Raw genomic sequence first — 21,343 nt, 5'->3', positions numbered from 1 at the left:
CTCTTGAAAGTAATTAATGTCTTTTCTGCTACTAACCGAGTAGCACAGTGCTAAAAACTGAATAAATTTGTTGAAATAGTGTCTTTTTTTTAATTAAAAGCCCAGTTTCAAAAATCCCACTGATGGATAATCAATGAAGGAAGGATATTCTAAAAGACAGACAATCTGTCCCTCCCTCTAAAATTTTCAGAGGTCTCTTAGCTTTGGGAATCTACAGACCCCTATAAGAATCTAACTAAAAATTCAAATCCTCTTTGCAGAAAAAGTACATGCGTGTATATGCATAATTTTGGAAACCATCACAGAGTTCTAGGACTACCAAAGATCCTCTATGAATCTGTTCAGGATCAAACTGAATTTTTTATTTTGGGATCACTCAGACACATTGGTGAAATGCACTCAATCAACTTTTAGAACGAAGAAAACATGCCCTTCCCCTAAACAATGTACTTATTTTTTAATCTCAAAGGCACTTAGGATTTTGAATATACTTGTGTTCCCTTCTTTACTATGACTTCTGGGATGACTGGAGTCAAATTTGCAGTCCATCTTTAGTAACTGGGCAGGCAATTACCTCAGGCATTTTGTATAGTAATCTTATCCATGACTTCATCTTAAATTCCCCCCCTCTTATTTTCCCATTCCCCCTGAGTTCTTGGTACAGTTTTAATAATGTTCTAGGTTATCTCTGTAAACTGCTTCACATCCTTGGGGACCATTGCAAACAAATACTTAATATGAAGAAAATCCTCCGTAAACTCAGGGTGCATTTCTTAAAAGTTGAATTCATTACAAATATTTTAAAATCCCAACATTTTACATAAAAATCCAGATTTCAGATATCTCTGAAAAAAATGTTAACAGGTTCTTATTTGCCTGGGCCACCATGCAAGTGGGATCAGTTCTGAGCAGCAACTGTGGTCTCCAGGGGTCACAGTTCTTTTTTTTTTTTTTAATTTTTATTTATTTATGATAGTCACACAGAGAGAGAGAGGCAGAGACATAGGCAGAGGGAGAAGCAGGCTCCATGCACCGGAAGCCCGACGTGGGACTCGATCCAGGGTCTCCAGGATCGCGCCCTGGGCCAAAGGCAGGCGCCAAACCGCTGCGCCACCCAGGGATCCCCAGGGGTCACAGTTCTAACACATCCCTGCTCGTTTAAATATTACCTGAGAGGCTCGGGAATGAGGTCAGAAAGAGGAACAAACTCCAGGATTCTGCCAACACACGCGCGCTTCTTCTTGTTTTTTTGAAAGAGTTGGATACATAACAGGCACAATTCACTCTTCAACCTTTCAATGGACCTCACCTCTGCGCTAGGCCCAGTGATGGGCGATTAAAGAGAAGCTGAGGTCTCAGTCCTAGCTGACTGGTCAGGGCTCGGCCACCGCCACTAGGTCAAGGTGTGTTGAGCTGAGCTATACAAAGTTAAGTTCTGAGCCGGCGGTGGAACGGGGTCTAAGCTGGGTTGCCCTAAACGAGACACTTGTCTGAGCAGCCCACCGCCTGAGATCAGAAGGGGCTGGAAGACAAAACCACTACTCAGCTCGGGATTGAAGCACAAACAGCGGAGCTCCGGGACCAGCCTCCCTCTACGAGGAGGTTCCCGTTTCCGGAGCAACCGCCAGGTCCCTCCCCCCTTAGCTCCGCCCCCAGCAGTCTTTCCCGCCAAAGGCCGTTAACGCCGCAGAGCATCGTGGGACAAGGCTCCAGGCTAGGTTTCACCCAATGCTTTTAAGGCGCGGACTTGTTTTAAAAGAGACTCATTCCTGAGAAAACGGACCATCCTTTAAGATTCGTCAGGGATTAGTAGCTCCCTTAACGAGGGATCTCTGTTTAATTTTTACCAAAGGGCTGGTCACGTCATTTGCGAGCCACTCCACAAATCCAGAACGCGAGGAACTTTTTTCTCCCTTCGCGCGGAGGGTGACGTCGCGCATGCGTGAGCGTACCTTTCGCAGCACCCGTTACGCTCTTGCGCGTGCGTACTGAGATCGAATAGCAGCTTCCTCCCGCTTCTCTTCCTCCCTCCCCCCATATCCGTGCGCCGAGCTGATAAAGGCGCCATTTTGGAGGGGCCGCGGGAGACGTGGTGTCGCTGCGGGCTCGCTCTGCCGTGCGCTAGGCTTGGTGGGAAGGCCTGTTCTCGAGTCCGCGCTTTTCGTCGCCGCCATGTCGGGAGGTGGTGTGATTCGTGGCCCGGCGGGGAACAACGACTGCCGCATCTATGTGGGTAACTTACCTCCAGACATCCGAACCAAGGACATTGAGGACGTGTTCTACAAATACGGAGCTATCCGCGACATCGATCTCAAGAATCGCCGCGGAGGACCGCCCTTCGCCTTCGTTGAGTTCGAGGACCCTCGGTGAGGCGGCCTGGGCCTTGCCGCCTTGAGGCAATAAGTTGGAGTAGTTGGGGAAAGGCCTTGTTACCGAGAATGGGGAGGTGGGCTTTTAGGTTGGGGGTAAGAGTGTGTCGCCCATGCAGGAGCCGAGTGAGAGCCGAGTCGATGTGGTTTCTCTGGTGGCTGGGCCCACGGACGTCCCCAGAGTGGACTCTCCGTCTCGGAGCGGGAAACTGAGGCGCCGAGGGCTGGTGTAGTGGTCGGGAGCCTGGCGTGCTTCTGGGTGGGGGAGGGGCCATTCCTATTATGCAGCGCATGTGGGCTCTTCCACGCTGGGTGCGCATGTGCGGGGGCCGCTAGTTCCGACTGAGTTAGCTGCCCCTCCCGGGCCTTACTCTTACACCTCTTGCTTTCTCTGATCACGCAGAGACGCGGAAGACGCGGTGTACGGTCGCGACGGCTATGATTACGATGGATACCGTCTGCGGGTGGAGTTTCCTCGAAGCGGCCGTGGTACAGGCCGAGGCGGCGGCGGGGGTGGAGGTGGCGGGGCTCCCCGAGGCCGCTATGGGCCCCCATCCAGGCGTTCTGAAAACAGAGTGGTTGTCTCCGGTGAGTTTACTGTTGGTGAGGGTTGTTGAGGAGGGACAGGAGCCACTTTTAAGTGTTCCCTTGCGTGAGTGGTTTTGACAAATGCCTGTTTTTGTGGTAGGTCTTAAATTTAGTTTCTCGGGTGAGTTTAGTAAAGGATAACTGTAGTGGAGGTGTACCAGTGTGCTAGTTACCTACCATTAGGTTGGATGCCTGGACGATGAAGATCCTTACTTTACAGAGAATTTGGGACTTTGGATTCCAGAATCTTAATTAATGGCTCTCTTACCTACGATCTTGAATCTGATTAATTTTAAAGTGGTTTTCGTTCTAGTATAGATTTTAAGTGTAGTGTGAAATTTAGGGTGATTGGTATTGAAAAAATGCTTTTTTAGGACTGCCTCCAAGTGGAAGCTGGCAGGATTTGAAGGATCACATGCGTGAAGCAGGTGATGTATGTTATGCTGATGTTTACCGAGATGGCACTGGTGTCGTGGAGTTTGTACGGAAAGAAGATATGACCTATGCAGTTCGAAAACTGGATAACACTAAGTTTAGATCTCATGAGGTAGGTTTTTCACTTACTCTTTTCTTTGGCCAGAATTGGATACAGTGGTCTTAACAGTGGAATTTGAAGGTAAGATTCAGGCAAGGGTGTCCAAGTAAAGTACCAGATTTCTGGTTTTAGTTACATTGTATTCGTTCAGCATGCCTGAAGACAGGTGAAAGCTTAGATCTTTCAATCGAAAGTTCTGTCTATTCAATAGGGAGAAACTGCCTACATCCGGGTTAAAGTTGATGGGCCCAGAAGTCCAAGTTATGGAAGATCTCGATCTCGAAGCCGTAGTCGTAGCAGAAGCCGTAGCAGAAGCAACAGCAGGAGTCGCAGTTACTCCCCAAGGAGAAGCAGAGGATCACCACGCTATTCTCCCCGTCATAGCAGATCTCGCTCTCGTACATAAGATGATTGGTGACACTTTTTGTAGAACCCATGTTGTATACAGTTTTCCTTTACTCAGTACAATCTTTTCATTTTTTAATTCAAACTGTTTTGTTCAGAATGGGCTAAAGTGTTGAATTGCATTCTTGTGTAATATCCCCTTGCTCCTAACATCGACATTCCCCTCATGTCTGATAAATTGTATTTTAAGTGATGTCATAGACAGGATTGTTGAAATTTAGTTAATTCTCCATGCTCTTCAGACTGTGATATTGTGTAAATGTCTATTCTGCTCTGGTTTGTGTGAACTGGGATGTTGGGGGTGTTTGGTTATCTTACCTGGGGAAGTTCTTATGTTTATCTTGCTTTTCATGTGTCTTTCTGTAGACATATCTGAAGAGATGGATTAAGAATGCTTTGGATTAAGGATTGTGGAGCACATTTCAATCATTTTAGGATTGTCAAAAGGAGGATTGAGGAGGATCAGATCAATAATGGAGGCAATGGTATGACTCCAAGTGCTATTGTCACAGATGAAATTGGCAGTATTGACCTTATACTAAAAGGCAAGGGATAAAAGTGATTATATATATATATATACATATATATATATATACATCTACCTTAAAACACTTGCAAACATCTTGTGCAGTTATCTTTAGCTACAATTGCTTTGCTCTTTAAACCTTGGCAATTGTGGCAAAATTACATTGCCCATTTTGTAACAATTATTTTGCTCCCTTCCCCCCTTTTTTGTTTTAATAGGGACTAATGTGGGAAGAACTGGCTAATTTGTCACAGTGCTTAGTTACAACTGTTAATGTGTGACCTGCTGTTGGTGTACATGTGGGTACAGGGTGTCTTTAATTCCAACCAGATAGAGTATAATATCAATACTGCTAAATCTGCATGTCCTCTGTGTGACTGATATAGCGTTGCTATTTCATTTTTTTAAGACAAAATGAAAGCAAAATAGAATTCCAATGTATTGGTGTAGATAATCTAGTTGGGAATATTTTTAAGTCTCACCTTCCCCTTTAAACTAATATTCATAATTGACTCATGTTTAAAACACTTTAATTTACAAATTAAATTGCAGATGGGAGCATTAGGTTTAGTTTAGACTTAGGGTGGGTAGCAATACGAGTAAACTTTTCAACTACATAACTTTTTGCAACCACAAAACCTGTAATACGCTGTACAGTAACAAGTGTTGGCATTATCAGTTGAACTGTAAATATAAAATGCTTCTTCCAATTAGTCTCTATGATGATTAAGTTTCTAAAATTTATCTGAACACCATTCAGAAACTTGTTTTGGGGAATTTGATAGTTATTGATGTACATCTGTTAAACTGATGACAGACATAACTCATCATTCCCCAGAAACCTTTTTTGATTACAGTATCTAACATTTTGCCTCCTCTTTTTTGGTTTTGCTGGTTATAAAGGTTTGGATTGGAGAGGGCTCACTGGATCCCAATCCTTGGAGCTGGATCATTGGATTCAAATCATAATGTGGATAGGATAGGGAGGATGAATTACAAGGATTCATGGAGCGGGATCAGATTACCAGGAACATAGGAGTGGATTCCTGCCCCAACCAAACCGCATTCGTGTGGATTTTTTTTTTTTTTATTCAACTTAATTGGCTATTCCAAAGATTTTTTTTTTTTCCTATTTTTGACGATTGGAGCCCTTAAGATGCACGATGGAATTGTGTTTTGCATTTTTTGGTAAAAGGAGCAAAGCGAGGACCTGGAGATAATACGCTGGAGCAATCTCCTTGGAAGGATTCAGCACGAGTAGATGGTAAACATTTAAAGGGGAAAGGGGGGGTTTGTTTAAAATAGTAAATCAGTAAGTCACTTCTAAATTTAAAGAACAAAATTGGAGTTGAAGAATAAGTAGGTTTCCAATTGGCTATTGCCGTTTTTCTTTGAAAAAAATAAACATTTTTTAAAAAACTATGCATGGTTGTCCTTTTTCCTCTTCATGTAAAATTTCAGTTGGGTGACTAGTTTATCAGTTAATACTTTTGATAAGATTATGTTGTGTGTTAGTAAATTAAAGGTTCTTGAAAGGTAATCTAGTAAGTGGAGTTAGCCATCTCTTATTGTTAATTGTAAAAGACTTCTGGGGGAGATAAGGTTAAGAATAAGGCAATTGTGTATATAATATGGTAAATGGGGGGTGATCTAGTTTCTGAAAGATAATCTTCCCATACTTTGATAAAAATGATTAAATTTATAGATGTTTGATTTTTGGTGATCATCTAGACAACATAGGCTTTTATGCAAAATTGGGTAGTGGCCAGTTAATGTTAACTTGGGGATAGCCTTTGAGATTTTCATGCTCTTCTCAAAAATTGGTAAGTATTAAATGTTAAATTCAGCACAGATTAGCACCCTTAACACAAATTACATTTTTTTCTGAAATGTGAATAATACACTAGAATATTAACTGCTTATTTGTCAATAAAAAGCTGGGCTTTCTTTAGAATTTTGCTTTGCAAAACCCTTCTCAACCATAAGCTGATTCTGTATCCAAAACCTACCAAAGCAGTGATTTATATCTTAGTCTGCTAGTTGTTGTATCTTTTTATTTTGATGGCCCCTTGGTGCTATATTTTCATTTGAGTTGGGGGAGGAGATTTTTATTTAAAATCCCTAATCTTTTTCTTTTGATTTCCTCATAGCTAGTCAAAACCATCAAAACACTTTTTTCTGCACCCAAAAGAAATAACTAAATCTTAAACATTTGCCTTGGATGCTAATCAGAGCTGGAAGCTGAATTTAAGACCACTATGCAGGTGACATAATTTGAAACCTTGGAAAAACTATACATAGTCTTGGTAATAGAAGAAATGGGCCCTAAGAGATTTACATAAGGACACCCAACTGAAACATTTAGATGAACCTTGTGGAATGTAAGGAAGAGAAAGGGATATTAAGTTCAAAACTTAAGAGTCTCCTTTAAGTAAAGAACTTGGCATAAATTAAGGAAGTTACTAGTTTTTATGCAAGGATTTAAAATACAACATTCAAGAAGTGGAAAGATTTTTACTATTTGAAACCTATGTTTCATGTATAGAATATAAATATTTTTAAATGACTAATTTTTGAAAGGTTAGTATGAGTTAGACTTAAGCATGTGTTCATTGAATGTGTTGGAAACCAAGATAAAACTACCTTCACTGAAGATAGTGCATTTAAGCTAAGTTGAGAGCTGTGCTCTACTAAAAGTTTAAGTAGTCCCAACCTCAGAATTGACGTGGGACACAAAATATTGTCTGATAATAAACTGAAGATTAGAGAACTTGGCTGCATATTTATAGAAGGTAGCCAGGTACCAGACCAGGCAGCTAAAACTAAAACCCCTGAGGGAAGATGCAGACTTTGTTTTTCAGTCTTAGGAAAAGAACCTTAATCTTCTATCCATTTTTACAGCTATTTAATGAACGTCAGTTTTGGAACTAAAAGTGGCCCTGAATTGTTCCCCTTTTCTCCCTATTTATGTTCCTTTAGAATAGTGTAGGGAGCCTGTAATTAGTTTGTTACTTTCTAACCAAGGAAAAACTTAAGAAGCAATTATTTTTCATTAACATCAGATTGAATAACACACCTTGCTGTTCAGCCCACATCCTTCTGGAAGCAAAAGGTAAGAAACCCATTTTCTGATTCCTAGTTTTTTGGGACCTGAATTTTATTTTTAAAATTGGTTTAATAATTTTTTTAAAGACTGTATGAACATTTTCTTCGCTTAAAAAGTTTTTCCCCCTAAGTTTTATACCCACATAAATCTTGAGTGCTCCCATGTCCATTTATTGTAGTCCTTAAGTTCAATATGATTCTAGAATTTCAGCTTTCTTAGTTTTATCTTTGAAACTTCTGGCTCATTACGACTGATGTGGTTTTTTCCTTCAAGTTGTCTATGTAGATGAATTTCTTAGATGTGTCTTTTCATTTTGTATAATGAAGTTGTACCGCAATTACAATTTAAATAACTTATGTATGTATTTACCATAAAGTATTAAAGAAACTATTAGACTGACGTTTTGTTGTAACATAACCATCCTGTGGTTTCATTTAGTTCCATCCCAGTATGAAGAGTACAGAGGCAGAAAACAGGTTCACAATCTCTTATCCAAAAAATTCTGAAAACATTAAATGTGAAACCTGACCAGAATTGATGCCTTTGTTTTGTACTTATGGGGACTACATGTTCTTAGCGGAAATACTGAGGCTTCATTACACAGTTGGCATAGGCTTTGCTGGGGCTGTTACATGATACGGACTCTACCATACTTTATAAAGTGAATGGCTCTGAATTACAAATATGCCTGGTCCCTTGAGTTTGGATAAGAGATTATAGAACTCTAATAGAATATAGAGCTAAAGCTTCTGTGTAATTTTGGGCGTGTGAATAAAAACAAACCTGTTAAATGTGGATCCTTTATTAATGGAGATCTGAGTTCCCCGACTTTTTTAGTCTGAAGCAGCCACGAGAAAAAAGGTATGACCCACATTTCTTTATATTCTGTTGCTATAGTAGACTCACAGTTGTACTCCACTGGAGGAAATTACTCTGCCATCCTAGTGTATGTAGTGGTATATTCACTTCTTTGAGGTAATTTTTTTTTTTCAGTACTTTGCAGGAATATTGATCACTATGATCCTATAGGAAAAGCTGGGATTGGCATGAAGTGATGAGATTATAATTTTGATTGTTTATTGAATATAAATAGTCCTGGCAAAAATTTGCTTTAAGTAGAGGCTCAATGAGTTACAGTTAGACCAGCACTTATTCCTGTGATTGAGGACTTTGGGGATGCTTCTTGATAACTTCAAAAGCTATATGTGAAGGTGGTGGTGATTTTTGTAGGAATCAAGGAATTTTTCTATTAAAAAAAATTTTCTGGTGCTTTGTAGTACCCCCCCCCAAAAAAGAAATTGAATAAATTAGTCTTTGTCATGTAGAAGTTAATTTAGTTATAAATAACCTCACAGTAATAAGTTCTTCAGCTGGGCTATTGGAGAGAGAAAATACATGAATGCCATTGCTTAAGGAGTTGCTGTTTTAGGTAGGTGTACAAAACAACAGACAGATGAAAATACTTCTGGTCTTGAGTTCGGCAGATCCTGGGTGACTGTTACCTATCAACTATTGATAACTATCAGTGTGAAAATAGCAGAAATTGAGAGCCTCTCTAGAATGCTATACTCATTCAGTATGAACAAAACAACTAAAAAGGGTTGCCAAATGTCTAGTAAGTTTTTTTTTTTTTTACCATGTTCTATTCCACATTCCACTCCATTGTTAAGTAAATGCTAGGGAAAACTGTGTAGCCACTAGAGGGAGTTATTGTACAAAATCAACCAGGAAAGTATCCCTACTGTAAAACAGCTTTAGCGAAGTGGAAACCAACTCTTTTTTTTTTTTCTTTTAAGATTTATTTATTTACTCAGAGAGAGAGGCAGAGACGCAGGCTCCATGCAGGGAGCTTGACATGGGACTCGATCCCAGGTCTCCAGGATCACACCCTGGGCTGCAGGTGGCACTAAACCGTTGCACCACTGGGGCTGCCCTGGAAACCAACTCTTAATCCTCCCTATCAACTCCTAAGTTAGGTGGGGTGTTTGCGGTGGGGGAGTTTTCTTCCTGTAACTTTACCTCTGCCTTCTCATCTGTTGAGTAAGGATCCATTTAGGTCTTGAACAGAGCTTTATTAGTACTGGACCCTCTAAAGAAAAATATGTCTAGGTTCAGGAAATTAGAAAATGCTGAAGATGTGAATCTGCTTGTTTTTCTGCCTGCCTTGTACACTTACAGGTATGGATCAGTAAGGCTAGAAGTGTAATAATTGGGTACAGGATGTGCTGCAAAAAGTAATCTAGGCATAAAATTGGTCTCCTACTAGGAAAAACAAATATGCTTTCAGAGATCTTTGTCATTTGTTTTTATGGCATAAAAAGATTTCTGGAATCTTATTTCTCAGCATTACTAAAAGACTTGGTATTAGTGTCTTAAAACCCTGCTTATTTATCAAGTTGACTGTTATTATATTTTTGATTTCTAGGCTTTGCTTAACTAGGCATAGAGTATCTCATGATCAGAAAGTCCATATACATGGTTCTCTTGTCATATTTACTAAATGCCATTTTATATTAAGACAGCTGAAAATTTGGGGGGAATTAACACTTTAGCATCTGTCATTTCTGTTATCTCCTTCCCTATAACCTAACATTGCAAAAAATGTAAAGGACACAAACTTATCTCTAAATTCACTGAAAATACTCTTAACATTTCTTAGGCCCACTTGATCTTAGTCAAGAAAATGGTATGGGAACACCCTTCTTAAAACATTAACGTTAGAAACTTGTCTGCTTTGAAGAGTAAGATACTAAGAGCAAATAAAAGTATTTTCCAGGAGAAAAGAAAATGAAGTTTACACAGTAAAACTTGTCAGCCTGCTTAACATTTTCTGTGGCAAGTGAGACCGCAGAAGGTGATTGCTGATTAGCAGGCTTGGTGCAAGTTGGATTGAGAATGCTCTAGGTTTGGTTATTGCCTGTCCTTAATCCTAGGAATGTTAGGACCTAGGAGGTCCCAATTTAACTTATGAAGAGATACTCTAAAACCAAAATCGTACAATTGAAAATCCAGAATTCCCTTTGTAAAAGAAAAAGGCTAAAATTTGGAGATTGTAAAGTGCCAGAGGCATGCAGAGTTGTGTCCTGAGGTGCTGTTAGGGAAGCCTTAACATAGAAAATTTGAGATAAGCTTTCAAGTTGCAGCAATGATTAAGGTTTAAAACAGGAACAGATTGCTGCATGAGTCACAAAAGACCACCTACAGCCTTGAAATACAACTTTGAAGTCCTGGGCTGAATCTCTTCTGCCCCTAAAGTGGCTTGTAGAAATTTGACTTAAACCGTCTACTGTATGGCCTGTGAATGCCAAGTGTGGTCAAAAACTCAGTATCTTCACTCCAAGCCCCAACAGCCCACCAGTTACTATTGCTAGGGCTTTTTTTTTTTTTTTTTTAAATGAAAAATGTATCCTGTCACTTTCTACTAGAGTTATCTGCAGTGCTTGGAAATTACTCTTAGAAATATGGCACCTGAGGCCCTTGGTAACCTAGCTCCCAACCTACTACCTCCGAAGTTTCCTCTCTAGCTAGCCTCCCCTGATATACTCCATATCCCAGGACTTGGCATTCTCCAGCATTTCTCTTGCATTTGGTCCTCCTCTTCCTTCCTCCTCTAATGCCTTGTATCTGTTTGTTTAGAGAGGTGGAACTGAAACTTTTGGATAGTACCTCAAAATCACCTCCTGGAAATTTAATACCCATGATAGAGACAGAATCATTCTTTGGTGTGTGGACACAGACTTGTGCATTTTACTCTGGCATAGCCTTGTCACTTAGCTTGCTTGCACTTATCCATTCATCTACTTCAACTTTCTTGCTTCATGAATTTTTATTTTCTGAGGCACCAAGATAATGTTTGGCACGATAGTCGCTGAAAGCACCCACTTCAAAAAGAGTAAGCACTATTGGTTCTTCCTCTGTTCCCACAGAGCATTTCTACTGTATTTTAAAACTTTTGCCATTCTGCCTTGATTATCAGTGAGTTGTTTATGTATCTGTCTTTTCTAACAGGTCATAACCTTTCTTCCTCCCCCTTCCAGGTACATAGCACAAAATAGCTATGCACTGAATAGACATTCAAGATAATTAATCAATTGCTTTGGAAGAGAAACCTAGAAATTTGAATTCTTTCCCGTACTGAATATCTTGAATAAGTAACCAGTAAATAGAGGTCTAAGTTTCTTTTGTGTCTAAGTTGGAAATAAATCATTAATTGATATTTATTGTGTAGTAGTAGAAGCTAAATATTTGTATGTAACATTAAAATATCATTTTCCATTCTGTGACCTCCTGGAGTGTTTCTAGTTATTTTTGGAGACTTTTTTTTTTTAAGAAATTTGAATTACAAAAGTGTGTCAAGAGTGACATCCACATTTTAAGATGTAAAATGTTGATTAGCAGTACAGCAAGCACACTACAACAAAGAAAACTAAAAATGGTTCCTTTGTCCTCTAAAACTAGATAGTAAACTTGCACCAAGGTGATAATTGAGTTCTATGACTTTCTGTATAACCAGGTCTTAGCCACAGTACCACCACAAAACTAAGAGTTTTGTTTAATTGCCACATCAAAATGCTGTTTAGTTTTGTGTTCCATCTCCATTTGCCATAGCAGCATCCTTACCTGTACATCCAGATTCATTACTAAAGTGTTTTGTTGGTTTCACTGACTCCAGTCTATATCCTGGCCATCAAGTCTGATCTTCCTAAAACATGTTAACTGCCCTAATACAAATCAACAGTGGGTTATAGTCTATTTTCCCAATATACCACTATTCTCAATCACATCTTCCCTTACTCTGGTTGGTCTGGTAAATACAATGCTTCTATTTGCTTCTGTGTGTTTGTAGACATTTCTCCTTCCTCTTCCCACTTAATCACCCTAAAGCTTCAAATCCTCATTCTCAGTTAAACATAATTCCTGAAACTAAAAAGTAAACTTCTAAGCCCATATAGTAGTTCTCTGTGGTGCATTTAATTTCACAAACTATTGTTACTGTTGAAGGTTTTGTGTTAATTTTTCCTACCCATTGAGGTTTCTGTAGCATTTCTATACCATGCAGCCACATGCAGTGCTAACAATTTGTTAAATGTTGATAAGAGGTGGAAAGAACTTACTCCTTTAAAGCAACCCACTAGAAGCCTGTTTCACAAACTTGGCTAATAACTAGGTGGATTGTTGGAGAAAATTCTAATTTTAGTACTGTATCAAATAATTCTTTCTTAGATGTGAAGCTAGGAAACTCAAATTGAAGTGCTTGCTTAAGGGCACGTAGGTGGCTCAGTTGAGCATGGGACTCTGTTTCATCTCGGGTCATGAACTCTGGGCTGTGAGGTGGGGTTCAGTGCTCAGCACAGTCTGATTGGGATTCTTTTCCCCCTCCCTTTCCCTGTCTGTTCCTCCCCTGGTCACGTTTTTTTCTTTCAAATGAAAAAAATAAATGCTAGCCTAAGCCAAGTATAATAGGAAAAGTAAATATCCCAAAGATCAGTCTTGGAAAGTCAAGGAGAAAGTTGGTTTTTTGCAAGCCCCGCACAGTTCCAGTATAGATCAAGAATTGATCCTGTTGTCTTAAGAGGAGTTCCCTCTTTCTCCTTAGTCTCCTTTTTATATCATTAAGCATGATTCTTAACATGCTTTAAATTAACTTACAAACTCAATCGTCATACCTCAGTGAGAATCCTTTATTATCCGCAAAGGCATAAGGTGAAGATTTATATAGTTTAGAAAAGGGATAGTACATTTCCTTGGTTAGGGAATCAACATGACTTCAGGACTCTTGACTAGTACTTAAGTGTCTCAAAGCCAGGAGACTCAACAAACCTCTCCCCCCCACACACACACACCCTATAAGCATCCCCATTTCTTTTGACTCTAGTTCTTCCACCCTTTCATGATCAGCTAAAGACTTAAATATTCTTGGAGTAATTGCACTATATTTCTGCTTTGCTTTTCTTCGTGTTTAGTGTTATGCATAATGTATGTGCTTGTATGTTGCTTTCAGTCTAGTTGTTTCATGTGTATGTGTTTTGCTTCCCCGGGGTACCTGATAAACTCTTCTGAGAGCAAGCACAGTTAACTTTTGGACACTTATTCTGAGATTTGTGGTATGCTAATGCACACCTTAATGTTTATGAATATGTTCATGAAATCCTAGGTAGGTGCATTGCATAGCTGAGATAAGTAGTATGGTCCTCCAATCATTGGGCTTATTTCCAAAGTAGTGACTTCAAGGATTCATGTCCTTGCTACCTTTTTTTAATGGAAAGTTTGAAGGAAAAAAATGCAAGAGCATTAAGGCATATACCTTATTCTCAAGGAAAGTAGTAGCTAATTGTTCCATAAGGTACTTTCACTCATTTTAATCTCCAGTGATTTTAGCTTCATTTTGCAGTTTGAGGAAACAGGCTCAAAGAGGTGAAAGTAACAGGCCCAGAACTTGAATCCTTGTTTTGTGACAGATTTATTTTACTACCACTTTTTAAAAGCTAGCCTGCCTTTTCCAGTAGGGCAGTTTTAGGGGCAGGTTAAGTCTTTGATTCAAGTGAACATCACCTGTAATATCCACCTGGTGCCACCAGGGTGTCCCATTGTGCTGTCTTTGATCCATGTTGTTAACGTGTTGCTGATGGCTGTTTTGAAGCCAGAGTTCATTTCGTTTCTGTGGTGGTGGCCCAGAACTCAGCAATAAGAAAATGGGGGTGTTTAGCTCGCTGACTTTCTAGTATACAGTGCCAAGCCAGCATCAGAGTTGCCCTTGCCCTCTTTTAACCTCTTGCTAGTCAGGCTGGCCTCGCAGGACAGCAGGGCTTGGCTAGCAATTCTTAACTAGGCAACAGTCCCACAAAGAACAGTAGTATAGAACATATCCCATGAATGGGTAAATGTCCACATATGTATGCATTTGTTTTGGTAGCCGAGTTTACATGTACACAAATTTATATCAATAAAACAGATCCAGGACAGAAAGATTGAATTGCTTTACTTCCTACTCTAGGTAGATGAGTTTTTTTTTTTTAAATATACTCTTTATTTATTTATGATAGTCACAGAGAGAGAGAGGCAGAGACACAGGCAGAGGGGGAAGCAGGCTCCATGCACCGGGACCCCAATGTGGGATTCTATCCTGGGTCTCCAGGATCACGCCCTGGGCCAAAGGCAGGCGCCAAACCGCTGCGCCACCCAGGGATCCCGCCACCCAGGGATCCCGGTAGATGAGTTTTAAAAGACAATGTGTGGTGACTTCCCACTTTACAGTTTATCTTTGGTGTCAAAGCCTCACTTAACATGAGAACTAACAAGGTGAGGTCTCCTATTTAGTGTTAAAGAGCACAAATACCCTTTAATTTTGTTTTCTTCCAGTGCTCTTTAAGCACTTCGTGCAAATGTCTAGTCTATAATACTTCTCAAGCTTTAATTTCATTACTGGAAGAGATCCTTAAAAGTATCCCGGTGACTAGTACAGTTCCAGGCATATAATAGGTGCTCAGTAAATACTTGTATACTATGGATAGCAAAGCCTACATAGTAGTTATGGGACAGTCATACACATGAGCCATTTCTCTAAGGAAGAGAGTCTGCATTAGGCATAGGGAGGTCCTTGTCTTTAAGCTGATTAGAATCCATTATGAACTGAGGAAGTAGTCCCTGGGGTGTCCTGGCTGGCCTTTGTAATCTGAAACATATCATTCTGGGTTAGAATTAGCACAGCCTGAATTTAACTTTACCCATGCAATGTCTAAGACTGGGTGTTCACCAGGGCTCTTAGAGCCACCAGGATAGATTACTAAATTAAATGTTACTGATTTGAGATGTAGGCTTGGTGGTGCCCTTTCCCCTTTCTGCTCCCTGCCTACTCAGATGTGTTTACCTCTCAAAATTCCTGTGGTTTTCAGGAAATCACTGGAATAAATCCTAACCCTACCTCTAGTAGTCTAGCACCCTTTTCAGTTATCTCATCTCTAGTGAGAGGGCTAATCCCAGATTATTATAGTACCAATTTAGACCCTTCCATCTGCTTTGCTTAAGTGATTAACTATCTGAGCTAAATTAAATCTATCAAACATATAGGGGCTTCCTCAGGGTTTATGAGTTTTGCTGAGTGTACTATGTAGGAGACTGGATTAATTACTGTAAGGAATAAAGGTTATCAGTTCCAATGTCCCTGCAAAGCATCACTAAGGGGCTTTTTTTTCATCCCCATATTATGAATCTAGTTTTAGTACATTGGCCTGAAGATGCTCTTCCATATATAAATAGTATATTATGTCTTTACTATCTAAAAGGCAGAAAGGATGTGTATCCTAACCTTCAGAATGCCTGCTTCTGGAATTACCTTATACCTGATACTCAGGAAGCATTTTCACTGGTTTGGATTGACTATTTGCCTTCTGCTCTCCTAAGTATAAAATCCTGAATGCTGGGATGGAAAGTGAAAGGAAAGGTGTAGTGGGGAGAGGAAGCTGGAAAAATAAGAGGAAACAGCTGGAATCTGAGGGAGGGCTACTTATGTAAGGTCTGTAAAACAAAAGACTAACAGAGGACAGGATTAGGCCTTGGGGGTAGAGGGCTAATTTACTTTGGTCAACTAGTTGAGAGCCTTATAATGTTTTGTTAAAAAGACTAAAGTTAATTCAGAAGAAAGATCTAGATTCTCTGAATCTGACCCATCTTCCCTGTTTACCATAGTAAATCCCTTCATGGAGTCAAAATCTAAAAGGCACTATCCTCTAGCATTTCTGGTCTTCATCTTCAATTCTAGCAAGGAACTTGCTGCTGCTGCTCAGGCAGTCAAGGGTGCAACGTTTCCAGTAGTGTTTGTGGATAGCTGGTAAGCTTGATGTTTTATTCACAGCTTAAGGGGTAAATGCTGATTCCAGCTCAGTCCCTATGTTGAGCTTTAACAAACAGCTTGCCAGGTTCCTGCACCTGCTTTTATGTCTGGACCCAATGACTGGACTTTACGCAGTGTTGAGTTCAGAGACTTCTCAGGTCTCTGAGAAACATCTTTAAAGGAGTGAATTCCCTCCCCTGGAGCCTTAGCCAGATTTTATGCTGTCCTGGCCTTGTGTTGCCATCTTTTGGCATTGCTTTCTAGAACAGAGCAGCCTCTCAAGCTTAGTCTAGCTAGTCTTGCGATGCTGTATCAGTATCTTCGGTCACCACTGCTCACTTCACTCCACGGGGAACATAATGCATCAATTTCTCAACACCTGTTTCGTTATTCCTCTCCCCTTAACAGGAATGAAGGAATCTTCAGTAGAACATCAGATTGACCCGATGAGGTTTTTTCTTAATTCTAGGCCCATGAAAGGGAGAGGAAGGACTTAGAAAGAGGAAAACCATAAAATCCACATGTACTAATATGCTCTTTGGAGATTTTGAGAAATGAAATCATCCCTGAACTCTAGACAATCCTTCAATCTGTTGTGAAGAAATTACTAAAGAGATATATCTATTGGGGTTTGGGTAAAGAATATTTTCTTAATTTATGTTTTTCTTCTGCCCGTACTCTTCACAACATTTGGACAGGCACTAATGAGTAGTAATCTTTCTTTGCAAATGAATAGTTTTTCTGATAATGCAGATGGGTAGCACAGTGCTATTTGGTGTTACTACATTCTTCTTTAGGGGAATGTGTTTGGGGTGGAGGCTAAGGCCACTGAAAAAGAGGTTTACCTCTATACCAGAATAACTGTTCACGTAAGAATTTATGTTTTTTGAACATTAGCATGATGTAACTGAGCTAAGCTTTTATTGGTTCAGGCCCACCAAGTTTGTGTGACTTGTTAGGTATCAACTTTTTTTCGAGCTTAGCCATTACCCTGAGCTTGGGGCATTTGAGGGCAGGGAAGAACAGGTGGCCAAAAGAGAAATGTTGGTGCCTGAGAGTGTGTTTTCCAGTTGTATTGAATTTCTTACGTGGTGTATTTTTGACCTGTCTTAGTTTCTTTCCTTCTTGTGTCCTATGCTTTTTTGCTTTCTATTTGTTAGATGTCTTCTGTCAGTCATTCAGGAGTTGTACAATGGAAGTTAGTATTTCTACTCAAATGCTTTGTGGATGGAACTGATAGGCTTAGCATTGATTTCTGGTAACTTCTTCCTAAAATTAAAGTAAGAAATGTGTTTCCGTGGCTTTGGACTTGGTTTTGGCACTTTGAGTAATATGACTCTTCTTAGAAAAAATGTTTTAGGGGTGCTGGGTGGCCTAGTTGGTTGAGCTTCCAACTCTTGATATCAGCTCATGTCTTGATCTCAGTATGGGAGTTCAAACCCTGTGTTGGGCTCCACCCTCAACATGGAGCCTACTTAAAACTCCAAAAAAAAGAGAGAGAGAGAGAGAGAGAGAGAGAGAAAAGAAAAAAGAAGAAAGTAACAATAGTGTTTTAGAACCCTCAACTGCCAGTTGAACTAAATGTCTACCATGAAAATTGGTAGATTTGCTTCCTGTACTTTTGTTTTCTGTGACTATCCAGATGTCAAGGAACTTAAATAGGTATTCAGGAAAAAAATTCTCCATTGTTTCCCCTTCCTCACCTTACCAGTTAAAGCAGAAATAACTAGTGATGACATTTTAGGTGGTAGAATTGAAACACAAACCCAACTTCTGACCACATGGGCCACAGGCAATTGGCTTAAGCCCTTAGTGTGGTTATGAAGTTGGAGTGGACTGCAAGGGAGTGGGGGATTACTTCTGCTTTCCTCCCAGAAGCTTTGCTGCGTGTTGTTTTGATTTGGGGAGTAGGGGGGATGTTCCCCTTGGTAAAACGAGTAGGGGGATGTTCCCCTTGGTAAAACGTGCTTCCTTTCCTCCTCTGGTCCTCGATTGCATTGAGGCTGGTAACAGTAACATTTCTCTCTGGTCAGGTTTTTTTTTTGGTATTTGCAAATATTGCATTTTTGGTTTTTACTAGTAGTTTTGTTCACTGTCAGTTCTAGTTTTTTTGCATGAAGAATTAGTCCATTAACTTGGCAGATTTGCAGCCTCTTTTTACTTCTTTGAAGTAGATCTTCCCTGCGGAAAGTTTTGAATTTGATTGGTTTTCAATTTGTTGAGCAGTCTTATTTGGGGATAGGTAATTGACAACAGCAGTGACATTTTCTATTCTTAGGATTCTAAATCTAATTTATAATCCTATTGTACTCACAGATTTTAAAATCCTCTCCAGGGGATCCCTGGGTGGCGCAGCAGTTTGGAGCGTGCCTTTGGCCCAGGGCGCGATCCTGGAAACCCGGGATCGAATCCCACATCGGGCTCACGGTGCATGGAGCCTGCTTCTCCCTCTGCCTGTGTCTCTGCCTCTCTCTCTCTCTCTTCTCTGTGACTATCCTAAGTAAATAAAAAATAAAATAAAATAAAATAAAATCCTCTCCAAAACTGGAAGGAAATATCCTGTTGCTTTTTAATTTTTGCTAAAAATTGTCTTTGAAGAGCTGATCATTTTTCAAGTAATTTCTACACACAATGTGGGGCTTGAACTCACAACCCCAAGATTAAGAATTACATGCATGCTCCTTGTACTGAGCCAGCAGGCACCTCTAGAAAAACTGATCTTAATAGGCATCTTCCTTTGTCTTGTGTCATTAGCCTTTTGGTCACTTACTTAGGGCTCTTTGGAAGACAGGAGGATGCCTCGGTGGCTCCTTCAGTTGTTTGACTCTTGGTTTCTGCTAGAGAAATGGTCTCTTGGGGTCCTGGGATCCCTGCTCAGCAGGGAGTATGATCAGGATTCTCCCACTCCTCCCATTGAGTGAGCCCCTGCGTGCACTCGCTTTAAAACTAAATCTTTAAAAGGGGCGGGGGGGAATTTTGAGGCATGGTGAAAAAAAATGTTACTTTGAAAGAGGAGTAATTAAGTGGCTCAGTTATGCACAATTCCCAGCCCCAAAATTAATCTAGAACCACTAAATAGCACCAATAAAAATATTTACTTAGCATTCATTATATTACAGGAAATGTTCTAAGCATTTTACATATATTACTCATTTAATTCACAAGTCACCCCTCTGTAAGATAGGTACTTATTTTGTCCTCATTTTCCAGATAAGGAAATGAGGCCCTGAAAGGTTAAGTAACAGGTTATACAAGCTGGGGCTGAGGTGGGAAAGAGGAACCTTTCCCAAGCAAGGGAAAGGGGGGAGAAAGATGGGGAGGGGATCAAGTTTTATTTGGGTGAATGTAGGCACATTTTTTTTTTTGTTTTTGTTTTTTGCTTAGACACCAAATTTTCAGTTATCATACCAAAAAGTAACACCATTGACTCACCCACTGAAAGTTGTTGACGATACAAAGGATGAATTTACTGTGTTTAGATATCCCCAATCTTTTGACTATGCCCCAGTATGGCTATGGAAGCTGGCTTGAGGAGGGGCTGTTGTTTGTAGTTAAGGATATTGTCTGTCCTAAGGGTAGAAATCCCCCTTCTAAGGATGGAGTCTTTGATCTTACTGGTTTCATTATATTCCTCAAAACATTTGGAGCTAATTGTTTTTGAGTAATTGCTCCAAACTTTCGGATCCAAATTTTCCCTTTGGAAAATACCATGAGATATAAAATTTCATCTGAAATTAAAAAGCTATTTTCTTTTTAAGGGAGAGTTTGGAGAACAATCAGGAATTCTGGTTTCCTCTCATGGATGGAGATAAAATTAGCCATTTTCCTCAAGAAAAGTGATATCCCAGCTCTCTAGTAATGAGAACTGGACTGTTTTCACTTGACCTCTACTTCCTGTTCAATGGGAAAACCCCTCCAGAGATGCTGTGAGAAAGATTGCTGGAGAAGGTTTTCTAGATCCTGGAATAAGAAGTTCAAGAGAGTCCAGCAATTTTATCATTAGGATAATGGTCTTCCTAACTACTAGTTTCATTATCCTCAAGCCTCATTTTCAACAGTTTGAAAGGCTGCAAAGGAGGAGAGGCTAAACTGGGGAGGAAGAGAACTTGGTAGAGATGAATTATATAGACCTTGAAGGGAATGTGTGCACCAGAAGCAGAAACTTGGATACACTGAATGAAAATGAAAGAACAGGCAGTATCTAAGGTCAGAACAGAAGGGCTTTAGTTTACCTAGTTAATTCCTTAGATTTACATCTTAGTTCACTCCTTATCTTGCATGTGCATATAAACCTAGGCTTCCTGAAACTTTTTTTTCCTCCCCAGAAGAGCAATGGACATTTTTATAGGAGACCTAGGAGCCACTGTAGCAGCTTAGCTGAGGGATGTGTGAGAAACTGTTCATCATTTTCTGTCCCCTCCTGTCTTAGGCTGACCTGGTCCTTGATGTGCTACCTGCTTCTGCTACTGATCCATACTGCAGAACTTCTCATTCATCCCCAAGGCCTTGAAGCGATGTCCAATAGGGAATCGACTCTAAAAGGAACCAGACCAACGAACGTTTCCAGCCCCTTCATTCTGGTGACTGAGGGAAGGAAACAGTGGGAGGGGTTATACATGTGTAGTGGATGGAAGGGAAACAGACTGTCAAATTACTCTCTTTAGTTTCTTTTACGAATAGAATTCTACAACCATATTATTTCTATTGTGTAAGTATAGGGGAAGTTCAAGATGGTGACCTTGATTAGAATGTGTCTGGAGAGGAGTAAATGGAGTGTATTAGATAAGAGACAGTTGGTTATGAAAGATGTTGAAGCCTTGAAATAATGTGACCATCTGAGGAGTTTTTTTTTAAGCCAGAGTTTATAAAAATATCACTGATATAGCCTGCCCCCTCATTTCCCGCCACAGGAGACTTCTTGGACTGGAGACACTTGTTTAATAATAGCTTGTCTCTGATATTCCCAGTAGCTACCTCTCTGTGA

The 21,343-nt window shown here is 40.1% G+C and overlaps 1 protein-coding gene across 2 annotated transcripts; it reads left to right on the top strand.

The window, feature by feature from the left end:
• Positions 1–2,021: 2,021 nt before the first annotated feature.
• SRSF1 (serine and arginine rich splicing factor 1) lies at positions 2,022–5,845 on the top strand. Of its 2 annotated transcripts, XR_008663938.1 has the most exons (5): positions 2,022–2,366; positions 2,773–2,957; positions 3,332–3,504; positions 3,704–4,382; positions 5,327–5,845. XR_008663938.1 is itself a non-coding variant. In XM_055321490.1 (4 exons), exons 1-4 carry the CDS (start codon positions 2,173–2,175, stop codon positions 3,896–3,898), a joined length of 747 nt encoding a protein of 248 aa, XP_055177465.1. In that variant the 5' UTR covers positions 2,022–2,172; the 3' UTR covers positions 3,899–5,845. The 2 variants fall into 2 exon arrangements, 1 of the variants encoding a protein (XP_055177465.1); XM_055321490.1 differs by having other exon boundaries at positions 3,704–5,845.
• Positions 5,846–21,343: the final 15,498 nt, after the last annotated feature.

Source organism: Nyctereutes procyonoides, unplaced genomic scaffold (assembly GCF_905146905.1).
Source record: "Nyctereutes procyonoides isolate TBG_1078 unplaced genomic scaffold, NYPRO_anot_genome, whole genome shotgun sequence".
Lineage (NCBI taxonomy): Eukaryota > Metazoa > Chordata > Mammalia > Carnivora > Canidae > Nyctereutes > Nyctereutes procyonoides.
The sequence above is the reverse complement of the archived record's forward strand: the minus strand, read 5'-3'. Positions and strand labels throughout refer to the sequence as shown.